Below are 15742 nucleotides of genomic sequence, written 5' to 3'. Positions count from 1 at the left end.
TGGCTAAAGTGCAGCACCTGGCACTTTGCTCTAATTGAACCTCAAAATGTTGACCTCAGCCCATGGATCCAGCCTGCCCAGATCCCTCTGCAGAGCCTTCCTGCCCTCCAGCAGATCAACACTCCTGCCCAACTAGGTTTCATCTTCAAACTTACTGAGGGTGCACATGATCCCCTCGTCCAGACCATTGATAAATACAGTAAACAGAATTTGCCCTGAAGAAAGGAGATACACTTTACAGTTTGAGGCAGGATGTTATTCTATGGAATTTGCCTAATCCTTTGTGGGCTTGATAGGAATGAAGAATTTAAGCAATAATAAGTCATTTGGGATAACTTGTTAAAATTAAGATGTGATATTTGCACATCCATGATTCTTGAAATCTATTTTTAGTATTTTCAGAAATTAGTGGATCTTCCCTGCTCTGGAAAGTTCAGGGATTTCGTTTATCAGAGTGATGGAAGACTCAAGATAAGAGAGGAGTTATCTGAGGCATGCTTGAGAGAGAATGTATGTCTTAGTACTTGAAAAGTGCAGCAATATTTTCCTGCCCCATGGAGTTTTTTTACTAATTATAAAAACAATGAATTAAAAAGATGCTATAAGGAGATACCTTATTTTATGTAGACGTAATTTACAAGTGTATTCTACCCCACTGATTCTGAAATTTTCAGCATGAGTGATTATGATTAGTCTTTATTAATAAAAAAATGGAATTAGTGATCTTAAAGCAAAACAACTTCTGATTTGTCTAGCTGCATATTGAATTGTTCTTGATGAGAAGTGTATGCTCATGGGTGGTGATTGGTTTTTGCTGCAGCATACTGTATTTTAATGCAGGAACTGGCTCCAAAAATTCTTCTGCATGTCTTATGAAGATTGGTTGACACCTGTGATTAATTCTTAGTGTTCTTAGCCTTTTTCATTTTCCTGATAAATGACCAGTGAGACAATGATACTGTTTTCTTAGGCTCATCCAGTCATGACTTTAATTTCCTTAGATAAGAAATTATTTTGCTTTCAGCTTTTAGCATTGATTCTAACTGTACACTGTGCCAGTCTAGGCTCTTACATATATTTACAGAGCTCAGCTGTGCTCCAGGAGGTGAAGGTCTTTCATTTTCAGAAACAAAACAAGGAATAAAGAGAAAAGCTCAGTGTAGTTATCAAGTTGTTGTCAACCTGTACTGATCATTGAGCTCATCCTCTTAAAGCCTTCCAGTGGTGAACCTGCAGTCTTACTGGTGGAGATGGAGAATGTGCAGGAGGACAGAGCATGGATGTAAAATGACTGGAAGTGATTAGTGGTGTGGGGCTTGTAGGAAATCTGGGGTTCGTTTAATCATCTGCGTCAAGGAAGAAGCTGAAGTAGATAGAAAAGGGAAGCCAGAATAATACAGCCCTTCCAATAGCATCAAATCCTTTCATGCAAACATGGAGAAATTGGGCAGTGAGAGAAGGGCAGCAGTTGGGAGGAGAACTTTTAATGAAAATTTTCATACAGATTAACGTAATAGAGTGTGTAATGTTACATGTAGTGCCATATATTTTAGCTCCTTGTGCATTCTGTGCGTAGACAGCTGTTACTGTTGTGCAGGTTTATTGGTGCATTCTGAAATATTAGCATCAGATTTATTTGGTAAATCGATGTTTTCAGATGAGACATAATCTTAATTTGTGCTGTTGTTGATTTATTAATAAGTAATTCATTGTTCTTTCGCATCAATAGTAATAATATCATTTTTCACCTTGCTAATATTTTTGACTGCTGTATGGTGAATACACAGGCATTACCCATGCTTTCCCTGGCCTCATCTCACTTCTTTCTGCTGCAATGCTTTTTGGAAAGTAAAATGAAGACCTTCATTATTTAAGAGGCTCAGTTCAAGCATATGGATGGCCCATCATTCTGCAGTGCTCCCTTCCTGTAGTCTTTATCTTCCCATCTGCAGCCACCCCACTGCTCTTCCAAGTGTGTACAGGTCTGTTTTCTTTCTCCTTTCTCCTCTGCAGGGTGGTGAGCACTCCCTGGGCTGCTGCTTTGCCTCGGTGAGGCGGTGACCGACCAGCTGGAGCCTGCTGTGCCTGGCTGGTGTGTCCTGGCTTTCCAATCCGCAAAGCAGCCAGCCTGGCTGGGGCTCCCACCCACCAGTGGAGCCGTGTTACCTTGCAGGGTGCCTTTGTTGAAGTAACTGCTTCTGACAAAAAAGTTCTTATACTTTTTGAACAGCTAGTTTGAATGCAGACTGCTGAAATGGGAGAAGGCAGCTTCTGACCTTGCCTTCTGGAAAGGCTCAATTTACACAGGATGTGTTGAGTTCTGACCCCTCATGGGCCATGCGATTTCAGTGTGTTGTTTTGAACTTTAGCTTTTTCTGTTGGAGTGAAATATATTGTCTGCTATTATCACACTGTTAAATTAATTTTCACTATTTTGTGCATGATTTATTTGCGATTTCACTGGACAAAGCAGGCATCGGGCATTGCGGCTTTGTAAGATAAAATAGTGTTGCACTTCAACCACATCTCTGTTACTTTCTATTGGGATGTAAATTGAAATCATGCATCTACATCACCCTTCTACTTTGCTGTTCTGAATAAATAGTATTATTTTTCTGTTTTATCACTGAAGTATGTGATATCAAGAAATGTCTTGGAGATTTTCCTAGTTGTTGAATGTGCTTTGGGATTATTAATGGAGAACCCAGATCTCGTACCTCGAGGGCTGCAAGACACAAGACCATTCTGGTAGAACCTCTATTTATTTTGGGTTGATGTTTATGTTTCTGGTTTCGCTGACCCCTCTCCAATGCATAATAGGGAATTTTGACCTGAGTGACTGCAAACACCTGTGAGAAAACCCTTTGTCTTGCTTTTACTTGTTTTATGTATTTGTGTGGCTCATGCTTTAAAGTAACTGAACTTGGCCCCCCTGGAAATGTCCCTTTTTTAATGCCCTTTCTCCTGAATAATAATAAAAAAAAAAATTAGTTTTTCCAAGGCCTCATGGTGTTTGGGAACCTGAAATAACTGACTTGAGGTCAGGCAACAGATAACTGGCAGTACTGAAAAAACAGTGTGCTTCTTCTAATTTCCAGTGTGCTGCTGGCTGGGTCTGTGTTCTACCTCTGTTGAAGCAGCAAGGGACCAATATTGTTAATGCAGCTCAACAAAAAAAATACATTTTTTTTCCTGCCCTCTCTATCCACTTTATGACTCTTCAGACTTTTGAAACAGATGGAGAGAAGGGTGCAGAGAGTTGCAGGTATGTCAGAGTTTATTTTGCTAAAAGATCAATATATTTTTCAGTTAGAAAATGAAGAAGAAATAAATTGCATTAGCCTTCTGCCATGTGTGGTGTTGCCTTTTAAGAGGCTTAGTGAGGTAAAAGTGCCCAGTTTGGGAACATTCCTGGGAGGGTGTGACATGAAGCCTCTTCTCCTCCAGTTCTGGGAGGTCAGTCCTTGGTGGGGATCAGAATGATCTCTTTTCCCTGGGAAGTCAGGTGTCAAAGCCACAGTGCCTCTGCCTGAGCCCCTGGGTCATGCATTGTGTGTGGTTGGTGCCTTGGAAATGTCTGGTAGACCCTTTCTTAATGTTTTGTTTGTTTTCTATGGAAGAAACCCAAGGTTTGGTGATTTTGTGAGGATGGTTTGGTAAGAGACTGGTAAATCTTCTTTAGCTGCAAAAACTAATTCTAGAGGGGACTTGTAACATAAATGCAAGTGTAAAGGTTGTTTTCTGTAGCCTTTTTTTCTGAACATGGCTCTTGGATACTAAAGCATGAGTGCTTCATGTCAGGGGAGATCTCAGCTGTTGGTGTAACACTGATCTTTCTGTTAGCAACCTCTTAACCTGCTTTTTGTGTTTTGTTCTTATCAAAAGTTTAGTGTTGACTTTTAAGGATTGGTATGGGAAAAATGTCAAAACACTTATTTTCAGCTGCATGCTGCCTGCCATAGATATATCGGGGCTGAATGCATGTGGGCCAGCCTCTAAAATTTTTTTCTTGCTGATTCTTGCTCACGTGGAGGGCTCTTGGGACAGATGGCCCCTCGCTGTTGATGGTTGGATTACAGCGATCACCCACAGCTTCTGAAGAGTGCGAAGAAAAGAAATTGCTTTCTTTGTCAAGGTGTTTTCATTTCAATTCTCACCCATTAGCCCTGTTTGGTTAAGTTTTGAATTACTCCATCAGGTGACTGATGAGTTTTATTTTTCCCCCTGATGATATTAAAATAGATTTGGGGTAAGATGGAAAGGAAACGCATAAAAAGGTTTGTGCTTATTGATCAGTGCTCCTTCATCTTTGTTCTGGCTTAATGTGTCATGAACAACAAAGATTAAAATGAACACTGAATCAGAATATGCTAGAAAATACTTATTTTAAAATGAAAGTCTGTGAACTGTTTGCATATATAGCAAACTCTGTGTACTATGGCTAATCAACATGGTTGCTTGAATTTTAGAGCTTTGTGTAACTAAGAAGGTTTGTGATTGTTCTAATTTACATATATAAAATTATGAAATGTTGGTTTATATAATTATAGGTTTTGAAGTTAGATATGTTTTAGCTGTAATGCTGGAGATGTTCAGAGGAGTAGGAATCTTCCAGGCGAGGTTCTGGTTACCAGTGCTGTTCTACTTCCGTACATTCCTACCACAGCCAGTAAGCAAAATGTGACAGGTCTGCATTTCATGTAGAAAATGCTATTTGTAATTGGAGAATGAAAAAAGGATAAAGAATTTGAAACTATGCTTTTGTAATGTACAATTATTTTCATTCCTTCTCACACATAAGCAGCATATCATTGCACAATTCCGAGTCTTGTTTCACAGCATGATCACAGAGATGGGGTGAATATATGATACAGTAGTATCTATATTAATTAAATGAAATGTCTTAAATAATCTAGAATAGAACAGTGAACAGAGAAGCTAACCCCTTCTCCCTGTAGCTGTCCTTGGTTGTAAAGACAGTGTCAGTGGGATTGCTTTTCCAAGATATTATGTATTCCACTATTGCTGTGGCCTTTAGGTAATCTGTCCCTGTAACTTACTGAGTAATAGGTAGTTGTTTACCTGTTAATTATTGAGTAATCACATTTTATTGCTTGTGCTAGTCAGTATTTAAGGCAAGGGGCATAATTTAGAGGGAAGTCGTGCCCTCAAGTACTGACAGTTGGGCTGTGCCCAGGATGTGGTCCTCACCAGAGGAAAGTGGAAGGAATGTTGCTGCACTGTTCGGGCAAGAAGTGATGTAAATAGATAGTCATTATATCATCTTTGGCCAAGAGGGTGTTCCCCTGCAACAGTCATTTTTTCTTGAAGTAGCTAAGGACTGGACTAATTTCTCCTTAGAGAAAAAAACTTGCAGAAGGATTAAGATTTTGGTTTAATTTTTAATTGCTTTAATTTATTTTGTTAAGGCATGTTAACTCTAATGTAGGATTTATTTTTGTGTTATTTTTGGAAAATATCTATCAAAAATGGCTTGGATATCATTCTGTGTTTTCTGTAACCGATCAGTTTGCTTTACAGGCTCACATATATCCCTGCTTTCATGTCCAAGCTGACACCAAATTTGTATTTCTTGAAGTAAATCAGGAAGCAGTAACTCAGGTATCCATATGTACTGAGATGTAGTTTTTGTCATGTGCCAAAAGGTTTTTGATTTTTCTAAATGCAGTGTGTGGGGGTTTCACAAAGCAAATATAACAGTGTACTCTAGGAGATAAAATGGTTGTTTCTGGTCAGACATCACTGACGTGGGAGAGCAAGTGATGGTCCATCTCCAGTGTCTTTGGCAGGGCAGGAGTTTTGCTTCTTCCTGATTTACTTAGTACATCTTGCTTGGTAATAATGGACTTGAACTTTTCTAGATCTTCCTCAAAATCAATATTGTGTATTTCCTAATGTAGGAAAATTTCATGTAGCCCACAATATTTTTTAAGAACTTTAAGTCCCATATCTTCATTTAAAACAAAGAAACCCCTGCACAATGTCTGTTTGCAAGGGAGTGTGGCAAGTTACTTTTTCATTCTTACAGGGTGAGATGTAAAACTTATGTTGGTTGCAAAGGTGAATGCCCTTAGTCTTACTCTTTTCAGTTATTGTTCATTTCAGTCGATCACAGCATGGCCTGTCTCCTTTAAATTTCTTTGAACAAGAGACCCAGTGACAGCAAAAGTATTTTGTTTTATAAACCCTCCTTAAACATTAGCAATGACTTAAGATATATGTGGTGCTCACTTGCTTCTTCTTCTGCTACCTCAGTTCTTAGATCCTTGTTCTCATGTTTCACTCACAGTTACAAGTTAGAAGTAGGAAAATTAAGAATTACACCACAGCTTCTAAAGGCATGCAGTTGTTGCCATACTTACAAGGTCATTCTAAAGACTTACCAGGTAGAAGAAACCCCTGCTTATCTCATGAAGAGACCAAATAAAGGCTGAACATACTCATTTTATCTGTGCACTATCTGTGCAATGAACTCTCACCCTGATTAAGGTTTTAGCCTGAAGCATGGCTAATAGCATTGCAGCCAAAAGGACCCTTTCTTTCTCTCTCTGGTAAGCTGAAATGACTTACTGCTCTGTCCTTCAGTGGGACAAATTCTTGGGCAAAAAGGGATTGATCTGCAGCTCTGAAGGAGATGTCAAGTTGTGGCTAGAATTTTTAACCATCTACCTGCCTGTAGAAGGGGTAGAAGTACTTATTTCCTAGCCCAAGTGCCTTACAGACAGGGAAATCTGAAACACTGGAGGAAGTTTCAGGTCCAAAACCTGACAAAGTCCTGCTTCTCTACAATGTACTTGGCTGAACCTTGCATGTGATTAGTTGGGAGGTCAGTATTTGCACACCATTCTCATATTTCTGAATACCTGGAGGAACCTTTGTCACATAAGTTTAAAAGTAGAAATATTTGAAAATAATTTTGTGATAAACTGTACAATCAGCAAATCTCGTGTGTGGCTTTGCAGTGTGATGTAAACACGTGAGATTCTCACACTTCAGTCTGGATTGTGAACTGGTGGGGCTTGGTGGGGCAGCAACGACCGGCAGCTCAAAGCTGTGGAGTTGCCGTGACGTTGTGATGCTGTGAGGGGCTGACTGAACTGGACCCACTCACTTCAAGCACAAGTGGTTTTTGTGGGGAGTAGAGAAGATCATGTTGTGTGTGTGGTTTTTGTTAAGGGCTGAGTGACTCTTATAGTTACGGATTGTACCTTTGTTTTCCCATGTATTAGAAACAAAATTCTGGATTTCTGCAAACATGGTGTGAGCACTGGTATCCTGAAATCATTTGCTAAGTATTATATGTTTATAGAAAGATATAATTAAATTCTGAGCCAATTGATAAGTCCATGAGTAATTGTTCTACTTGTGACTGGGAGCACACGTCCCACAGAAACTACTTCAATTGCAGCTGTTACTACTACAGTTAAAAACAGTTCCTTAGGAAAAGCTTCCTTGTGGAAGGAAGATATTTTCATCTTGCCAGTAAGGTCTTTGTAATTATGTTTCTGAACCTGATACAAAAATCACATTTCTGATTGGCAAATGTACAGTCACAAAGACTTACAGATAACACCTACAGTGACTGTAACTGAGGCTACTATACTGTTATTTTCCATTTTCCATTTCACAAAGGTCAGTATGTTGTCTGTTGTCATTTAGTGTGCACTTCACTTTCTATGAGAAAAGTTGGAAGGAAAAATGTCAAAAGTCACACATTCCAAATATCACCTTTGATGCCAGTGTGAGATGGGTACCTTTAATGCCTAAATAATTTTTCAAAATGGGGCAGGAGCTTTTTAGAATCAGTTGAAGACAAGGCACGGGCCACTGGTGTGGGTGAGGGAGAGGGGACTGGAGACACTGGACTCCTGTGCTGTGACCATGCTGTGGCTTATTTTGAAAGGCGAAGACCACCTAGAGACCCAGAGGAATCTCAGTGTAGTAATATATGGCAGGAAAAGCTGGCAAATACAATTACTGAAACTCGTTAATGTTTTTCTGTAACTGATGTTGTCAATGACATCATTTTTGCCTCGTTCCCTTGCTGTTTGCTGACGTAGGAACTGTATGAAATTGTGGAGGCAATTTAGGAAGGCACACTTGTGAGTAAAGTGTGAGTAAAAAGGCTGAAGGCACTGGATTGTTGAGATTTGATGTAGTTTTGTAAAAAGGTTTTCTTTTGCTACGTGATTTGCATTAAAGTGTACTTTCAGGTATTTTCTGTAGTGGCATCCTCGCTTGCATATTATCTTTAATCTGACAGGTTTTAGGTGCCTGAGAAGTTAGTGACCGTTCCTTAGTTTCACTTTTTTTAAAATCAAATTGCTTCAATGTATTTTGTCCTTGTTCTTTCTTTTGATTACTGATGCTTGGAAAATACTATAACTCCCTTCTTCTCCCCTTTTCCACGGCATCCTGCTCTTCTTCTGCCTGCTGCTGGCTGGCACTCCACTTTGATCCCCCAAACCAGGGAGCTGAAGACCACTGTTGTACCCAGCTCTTCTGGCAGCAGGGCCTCCCATTCTACTCTGTCTCTGGTACTTCATGTATGAAACTGTTAACAGGTGGATTTTAATATGATATACAGAAGTCTTTTTTTGCAAGAAGTAATTTTTTTATGTGAATGCTGGTTTTTTCATTAGATTATTTCATCTGTAAAAACCCTTGGGTTGCACATTGTGGTTCATCTCTTATTTTGTTTCTGAATCACTGTTGTAGTGATTTGGTTGAGTATTAAATACTATATTGATACAAAGGCATCACTAAAATTACTGTTGAGTGTTTCTGGAAAATTATCTTAAGTATGTAAGAGGCCTTTGTTTTTGAACAATAGCAGTATCATAAACTTGGTTTGGAGAACTAATTTTTATTCCTAAAAACTACTTTGAAAAAATCCATTCTGCTTATTGCTTAAATGTGCGTTTATAAAGCTGTTCCCTGAGATAATGATAGATAATTTCAGCTTTATTAATTGCATTCATATGTTCACCTAAGGAAAAGAATGTGGCACTTCTTGTTTTTTCCAGACATGAAAGAAGAACAGTCTGCAATAAGCTTTGTTTTGCTGCCTGTCTTTTCCTCACTATATATCTTTCCCACCCCCTTAACTCCTGGCCCCAGTCTCTTCTTTCCCCTCTGCACTGACAGCTTTTTTCCAATGAATATCTGTATAGCATCAGAGAAAATACAACTGGAGGGATGCTGAGCAGTCATCTAGTCCATTCCTCTGTCCGAAGGCACGACCAACACTGCTTGGCAGTCTTCTTGTCTGTTCTGTTAAGTACAGCCAACAGGGATGAAGATTCCTTCTCTCTCCAGAATATTGGACTACTTAATTAATCTGTTTCATTTTACCTTGGCTGTGTTTTTGTGTCTGAAATATTCTCTGTTGCTATCAAGAGAATTACCCGAGATGATGTTTCTCAGCATGTGTTTGTAATTTCTGTTCCATTACCAAATATTGAGTGTGTGCTAATTACCTTATCCTGTTGTATTTTTGGGTGGCATTTATAATCTGCAAGCTCGATGATTATGAAGAGTATTTTTAGAGTATATTTAACTTGTTAGTTTTTGGGAAAGTTGTGCCTCAGAAAGATTTCTTTTTTTTTTCCCTCCATAGTTTAGAATGCACTGCTTCTCTAATCTACTCTGTCATGAGAAATAGTACCTTTGTATTTTCTCAGATTTGTTACAGAAGCTAAACTGTTTTAGCAGTTGTTTTCCTAAAAGTACAGATGACATGCTTTATGACCTTGCCTCTACAAGAATAGATTTTTGGAGAGAAATTACCTTGAGGATATGCATATGTTTTCCTCTTGTCTTAGTGTGTGTCACACTTGCCTGCATTTGTCTTCTGGAGCAGTTCTAGATTACATCATCTTGAGTACTACTTTTTTAAGCATTGCATGTGACTCGCTTCCCTCTTTGTAATTATACTGCACTCTTTTGGTACCTCATCAAACCTTTCCATGATTGTCTCTTGTCTGACTTGTTCCAAGGGAGATGTCCTTTCCAATGTTGCAGGATATTTAGCAAAACAATTTTCATGCGTTACTGGCAGGTGTTGAGATTTACATCCTGGACGTGGTAGGCATAGGAAAAAGCGGAGTCTGTACATGGAAATATCCATTTACACATGCAACAGTATCTACATTTATACATGTAACACACAAATTATTTTATGTGTGCACTTGACAATTTCCTCTTACTGCTACCTTTACTTAGAATTGGTGCAAACCATTTATCCTGAGAAGTCTGTTAGAAAAAGAAAATGAGGGGAAATTTAGTAGTTTCTCAGCTGATGATAACAACAGCTATTTCTGAATGATTCTCATCCTCTCATCCATAAAATCAGCATAAAATTGACCTAACATTGCCAGATCAGATGGGGTATCTGGAAAGTAATCCTCAGGGAAAAGAAAATTCAGTCTTTGTAAACCTGAAGATAGAGTGCATAAAGTTGCAGAATTGGATTATACTTTCTCTTTTTATTTCTAAATCAGTACCCTTTTGTTTCTTCCTTTGCAGCACTTTTGAGAAGTTGCCACAAAGATGTTTCAGATGCTGCCTGAGCCTAGCTCCAAAAGCAGAAACCAACATAATCTTTTGAAAAAAAGCCCAATCCCAGACTTGGATAATTATAATAAAATCCTGAGGCTTTTTATAGGTGTTAGGGTTTGGTTTCAGAGAGTAAAGGCATAAAAAGAATATAGTAACTTTTCTTTTTGAAGCACGAGTCACATCAGATTTTCTTACTTAATAAATGTATGGCAAGTACCTACTAAAATAACCAGTTAAAGGCCAGTAATAACAGCTGCAAAACCCAGCTCAAAGCAGTTGGACACGTCTTGAAGGCGTGTAATTTTTGCTGAGTGTAGCACCAATTGTTTTTCTTGGATTGAGTTAGGAATATTTTTTTAAATGTTGGCTCTTTTTTGTTTTCATGATGGAGTATTAAAATCATTATTTTTCCTGTTTAGATCACATGAATTTAATTATTCTCTCATGATATAAACATCCTTTCACGGTATGAAAGTAAATGTTGTTGTACCTATAGTTAAGTGAACTGGAATTTACTTTAGATTTGTTTTTACCATTTCAAGTGAGACTGGAGTGGTATGAGAGAGCCTTAGTATGAAGTGAAGATGGCAAGCTGAGCAGGACCCTACATTAAGGCTGTAGGGTTTTTTAGCTGTTAGGATATCAGGGCACCAAAAGAACTTATTGGAGCTGTTGATCTTGTTGCCTGTAGATAAAGGGTGGCCTTGTGAAATGCTGTTCAGCTCCATTTGGCACTTCGCTGAGGTGTAAATTTTACCCATGTTTTGACCCCAAACCCAAAGTTTTGCTTAATTCTGAGATTGTACTTTGCTAATGACTGTGACCTTTAAAACAACACCTGGAGGTTTTGCTATTGCGATCTGCTTCCTATTTTGAAGCCTGGCAGTTACATTTGCACTAAGGAGAGTGAAGGAAAGAAATTACGTTTCTGTCCGATTTCAGAAACCCCAGTAATTTTGTTACTGTGTTGCTAAAGCATTCGCTATACTAAATGTTTCTCATGTAACTGTGCTTCACATCTGCCAAAATCATCTGCCTGGCTTCATTGCTGGGAAAAGGTGATGTTGCCAAGCTCCTGGCTGGCGATGCTCTGGCAGCCCGGCCTCCCTGCAGAGCGGTCCCCTCGCCTCCTCGCAGGCCACAGCGCTTAGGTTTTGCAGTAGAAGCAACTATAAATGGTACTGCAAGACTTGGGAAGTTGTGAACAAGAAATGGGTGATAAGAAACGGAACTAGACGCAGCTGGTAACCAGCTTGTATTGCATGAGCTGTAGCAAATGCTTGAGGCTGGAATGCTGCCGCACAAAGCAGTCCTGCTTTCTTCTCACCACAACTCCCTATTCCCCAGTTTTTGTTCCTTTTTTTCTGGCATAAACCAAATGGTTTTGGGGAACTGATCTAGTTAACGCTGACCTGAAAAGTTTCAGACAGTTGGTTTGATCTCGGTCAGTTCCCTCATCTGGCTCAGTGTAGCTGTGAAAGTCTGTACCAGCAGGAGACAGACAGTGCTACAGCTTCACCAACAAGTACCTGGTAGTGGGAGTGCAGTGGGATTGCTCTTTTGAAGAGAAGTTTATGCCTGAAATGTTCGTGGACATATGGCATTGGATTTACAAGCTCTGTTAAAGTATTTTTTGGATTCTGCAAGTTTTCAATGCTTTTTAGCAAGTAATTTATGAATCACTTAACATCAATTTTTTGATATGTTACCATGCTTGTGACTCCTTGGATTTATCAGGGATAGCTGTTGATATGTAATTGTTTTCTTTTTCATGATACTAATTTGGAATAAAAAACGAGCTCCCTTACAGGATAGTCAAACTCCTCTTGTACCTGGTCATTATAGAGATGTTTGCAATTTAAATATGCACAAAATAAATGGGGGAAAAAAAGGTCTCTGTTGTAAATACCTGTATTTATTTGCTGTCATATTTTTATAGACGTAGCCTCTTACCTCTTGTTTCATATCCACCTTCAAAAGTTCTTGCTCCGTAAAGTAGATGGAGGAAGATTCCTTGTGCAAAATACATACATTTTATTAAATAATAGCTGCAGAACCCTTCCTGGATGTTCTTAGGAGAAAAAAGAAGTAGAATCCAACAAGTAGAATCAAATGCCTCCATTTTTATTGAAAATCTTACTTAAATTTGAATTAGATACAAATTAGCTCTAAATTGCATTGAGTTGGTTGACAGGTTGAATTTTGTAACACGTTTGGAATGCACGTTCCACTGTTGGCTTGACATCTGTTCTGGAGTGAAGGAGAAATGCTGACTCCATTCTCCAGCTCCCCGTGGTTGGGCCAGCGGCAAACGCACGCGTGCAACAGCTCCGTGCTGAATAGTAGGATTTCAGATCAGCAGCTGGGAATGACAGCACCATCAGTGGCGTTTCCCTCCTCATTAAATCTCCAGTTTGCAGCAGCAAACATGTGGGACCATGAAGAAGAGCTGACCGTCCGTACTTTGCCAGAAGTGGAGAACGCTGTGGTTCTGATGTCAAAGCTAACAGCGAGAAGGAAATTTGAGTTACTACACAGGGCCGGTGCTAGAGCCTGAAGTGGAAATCTGAATAGTTTCCCAGATACTGGCTCCTTGGAAGACAGGAATCCAGCAGCTCCTGAGGTAGACAGTATCTGGCAGTTCCCATCAGGCCGTGTCTCCTGGCACTTACTGTTGTGTTTCTCCTTCGTTTTCCTGCCCTTGGCACCCCGAGCTGCCGTTGGCTGCGTGGTCAGTGGTGGGTCTGGCCTGACCTGGGTCTTCCTTGCAGGAAGATGGATAATTCGCTGTTAGCAGGTGGACAAACACGGCTGCTAATCTGCTCTTTAGAAGCCTGTGAGGCTTCGTGGGTGTTTGTGGCCGTGTAACCGTAGCACCTCCGGAAGGTTTTGTGTCAAAGGAGATTAAAAGCTGGGGGGGGGAGGATGAAGAGCATAATTTGGTTTTTTGTTGAAAGGTTATGGCTCAGGTTGTTGTTTTAGAGGCTTTCAAAGCAATATTAAGTGTAGACTAATATGTAGCCTAAGTAACAGTGATTATTTTTAAAATTAGCAGTTTACAAGAGGTTAATGAAAACTTCGAGGTATTATTGAAATGCTGGCTTTAAGTGGCTCTGAACAGAAAATACTGAAACTAACTAGCTCTTCTGAGCTCCTCCTTAAGAATCCTGGTTACATTAGTACTACTTTTAAAATCACAAAGGATGTTTTTCTGTACTTTTGTAAAGGCCTTTTTTTTCCCTTATAATTTTATGTTCTTTTTTCCTGGGATGGAAAGAGGTTTTATATCTCTTACTTCTTAATTGAATTAAACAGTGAAAATTAAATGTGCTTAAAAAATGATGTATTCCAGAAAAAAAAAGAATATGAAAATAGTTCAGTACATTATAACCTGCTGCCATATGTAGAACAATAAACATACAGTTTCATAAATATGAAATAAGTCTTTTTAATAATCCAGTATCTTCCTTGGTTTTTAGATACATTTTTGCACTTGCCTCAAAGCTTGACGCTAAGCTGACCCTCTCTTTAATATTAATGTACTCTGACTGTAATACTCTGTTCCTTTGCCTCTGATTAATGCTGTCTGTCAATTATTTACAGATCCAGTGGTACTGTGGAAGTTCCCGGAGGACTTTGGAGACCAGGTTGGAAACATGAGATTGAACTTTTTTTTATGTTAGAATAATAATAAAAAAAGCTCTTCTATTCAGCTGTGGAGAGGCAGATGCTAATGATGGTGGGGTGGAAGCCTTCACCCAACTGGTGGCTTGGTGATTAGATTGCCTTTGTGACAGGAATATGCAACAGCAGTTGTAGAGCATGGAATGTCGTGCTAATTCTCTGTATCACCTTTTTTTTGATATAGAGTATTTTATCAGGTGGTCCTGTTGGACACGTTGGGTTTTTATCTGTCGTGGTATTGAAAATGTGGAAAAAATTATCAGTAAAACTTTGCCAAACATTGGTGTTATAAAAACCACCAGAACAAAAAAGTTGAAGAGCTACCCATGTATGTCCTTTTAATGTCAGAATGTGTGCATTCCATTTCTTTAATCCTTTCCAATACAAGGTTTTAGATAGTTAGTTAATAATATTTTAGAGATACCCTAGTTACTTGCTTGGGGAAAAAAAAAAATCCTCAGACCCTTATAAGAGACTGATCTAAAGTTACTGATTCTGAAAGCATGAAAATCCTATGTTCTATCTATAATTAATCCTCAAAGGAAAGTTTATACATACAGGACTGATGGATTATTTCACTGTTTGTAGTGACAGCAAGCTATTAATTAGTGTGTTGGGTTTTTTGCCCCATGACTATTTTGTGAAAGTTATTACTATTAAACCTTAATGAAATTACTGAATTTTATTATTTCAGCAACTTTTACAAGAGTTTCTTGCATGGATTTTTATTTTACTAAAAGAAAATACATAAAACTACTAAATAGAATAAATATCTCTGTCTCAATGGCTTTTTTGCCTCTTGTTTTTATACTAATACTGAGGCAAACATATTTTTCATTGGTAATATCACCACAGTGGATGATCTGGAAATGTTGTTGTACAGTAGATGTTGATAAATTGCTGATTTTTTTTTTTTTTTTTTAAATCAGTAATACAAGATTCTATAAAGACAGCTATAAGGTGATTCATGATGAAAGGAATAAATATACAAACATAGAAGGTAGGATGTCTGGTTAGGGAATAGCATCAGTCAGAAACGTGCAGCCTGTAAAACAGTGACAAATGAGCAAAGCGTGCTGTTACACGTTCTCAGCTAGGCATTCAGCAAGTTTTGATAATTATCCTGGCTGCAGAATGATCATCTTCATTGTCATTTAAATTCTTTTTTTCTAGTTTGTTTTGTTCTTTTTTTGTTTCTTCCCCAAGAAAGACTTGATCTTAAAAAAAAAAGAAGAAAAAAAAAAAAAGAAAAGACAAATTATGTATGAAGAAAAATGGGAGCTTATTCAGCAAGTCGAAGGTTATTCAAAGAACAGCTGGTGTAGAAAAATGATTAGAAGATGAAGCCCACTAAAGACTGGAAGGGAATCATACAAAGATGCAATAGACATACCTAATCTATAAAAACCAGAGGCCTCAGGCAGCTCTCTGCCTTTGGGCTCCGAAAAACCTGTGCCTGCACATTGTGTCTCAGCTG

The 15742-nt window shown here is 38.7% G+C and overlaps 1 protein-coding gene and 1 long non-coding RNA gene across 4 annotated transcripts in view; one reads left to right on the top strand and one right to left on the bottom strand.

The window, feature by feature from the left end:
- DENND1B (DENN domain containing 1B) overlaps positions 1-15742 on the top strand; it is a 170522-nt gene that overhangs the window by 42800 nt on the left and 111980 nt on the right. For all 3 annotated transcript variants that reach the window (XM_017729713.1, XM_017729712.1, XM_017729711.1), the window contains exon 3: positions 14185-14228. In XM_017729713.1, coding sequence (XP_017585202.1) covers positions 14185-14228 — 44 coding nt within the window. The remainder of the gene's footprint in view (positions 1-14184; positions 14229-15742) is intronic.
- On the bottom strand, positions 12685-13502 carry LOC108445559. The gene is made up of 2 exons (XR_001860451.1): positions 13254-13502; positions 12685-13084 (listed from the first exon to the last, which is right to left on the bottom strand). It is a non-coding gene; the product is annotated as an uncharacterized LOC108445559 (long non-coding RNA).

Source organism: Corvus brachyrhynchos, unplaced genomic scaffold, assembly GCF_000691975.1.
Source record: "Corvus brachyrhynchos isolate BGI_N302 unplaced genomic scaffold, ASM69197v1 scaffold101, whole genome shotgun sequence".
NCBI classification, from domain to species: Eukaryota; Metazoa; Chordata; class Aves; order Passeriformes; family Corvidae; genus Corvus; species Corvus brachyrhynchos.
Note: the sequence above shows the minus strand (reverse complement) of the source record. Positions and strands in the feature narration are given on the sequence as shown.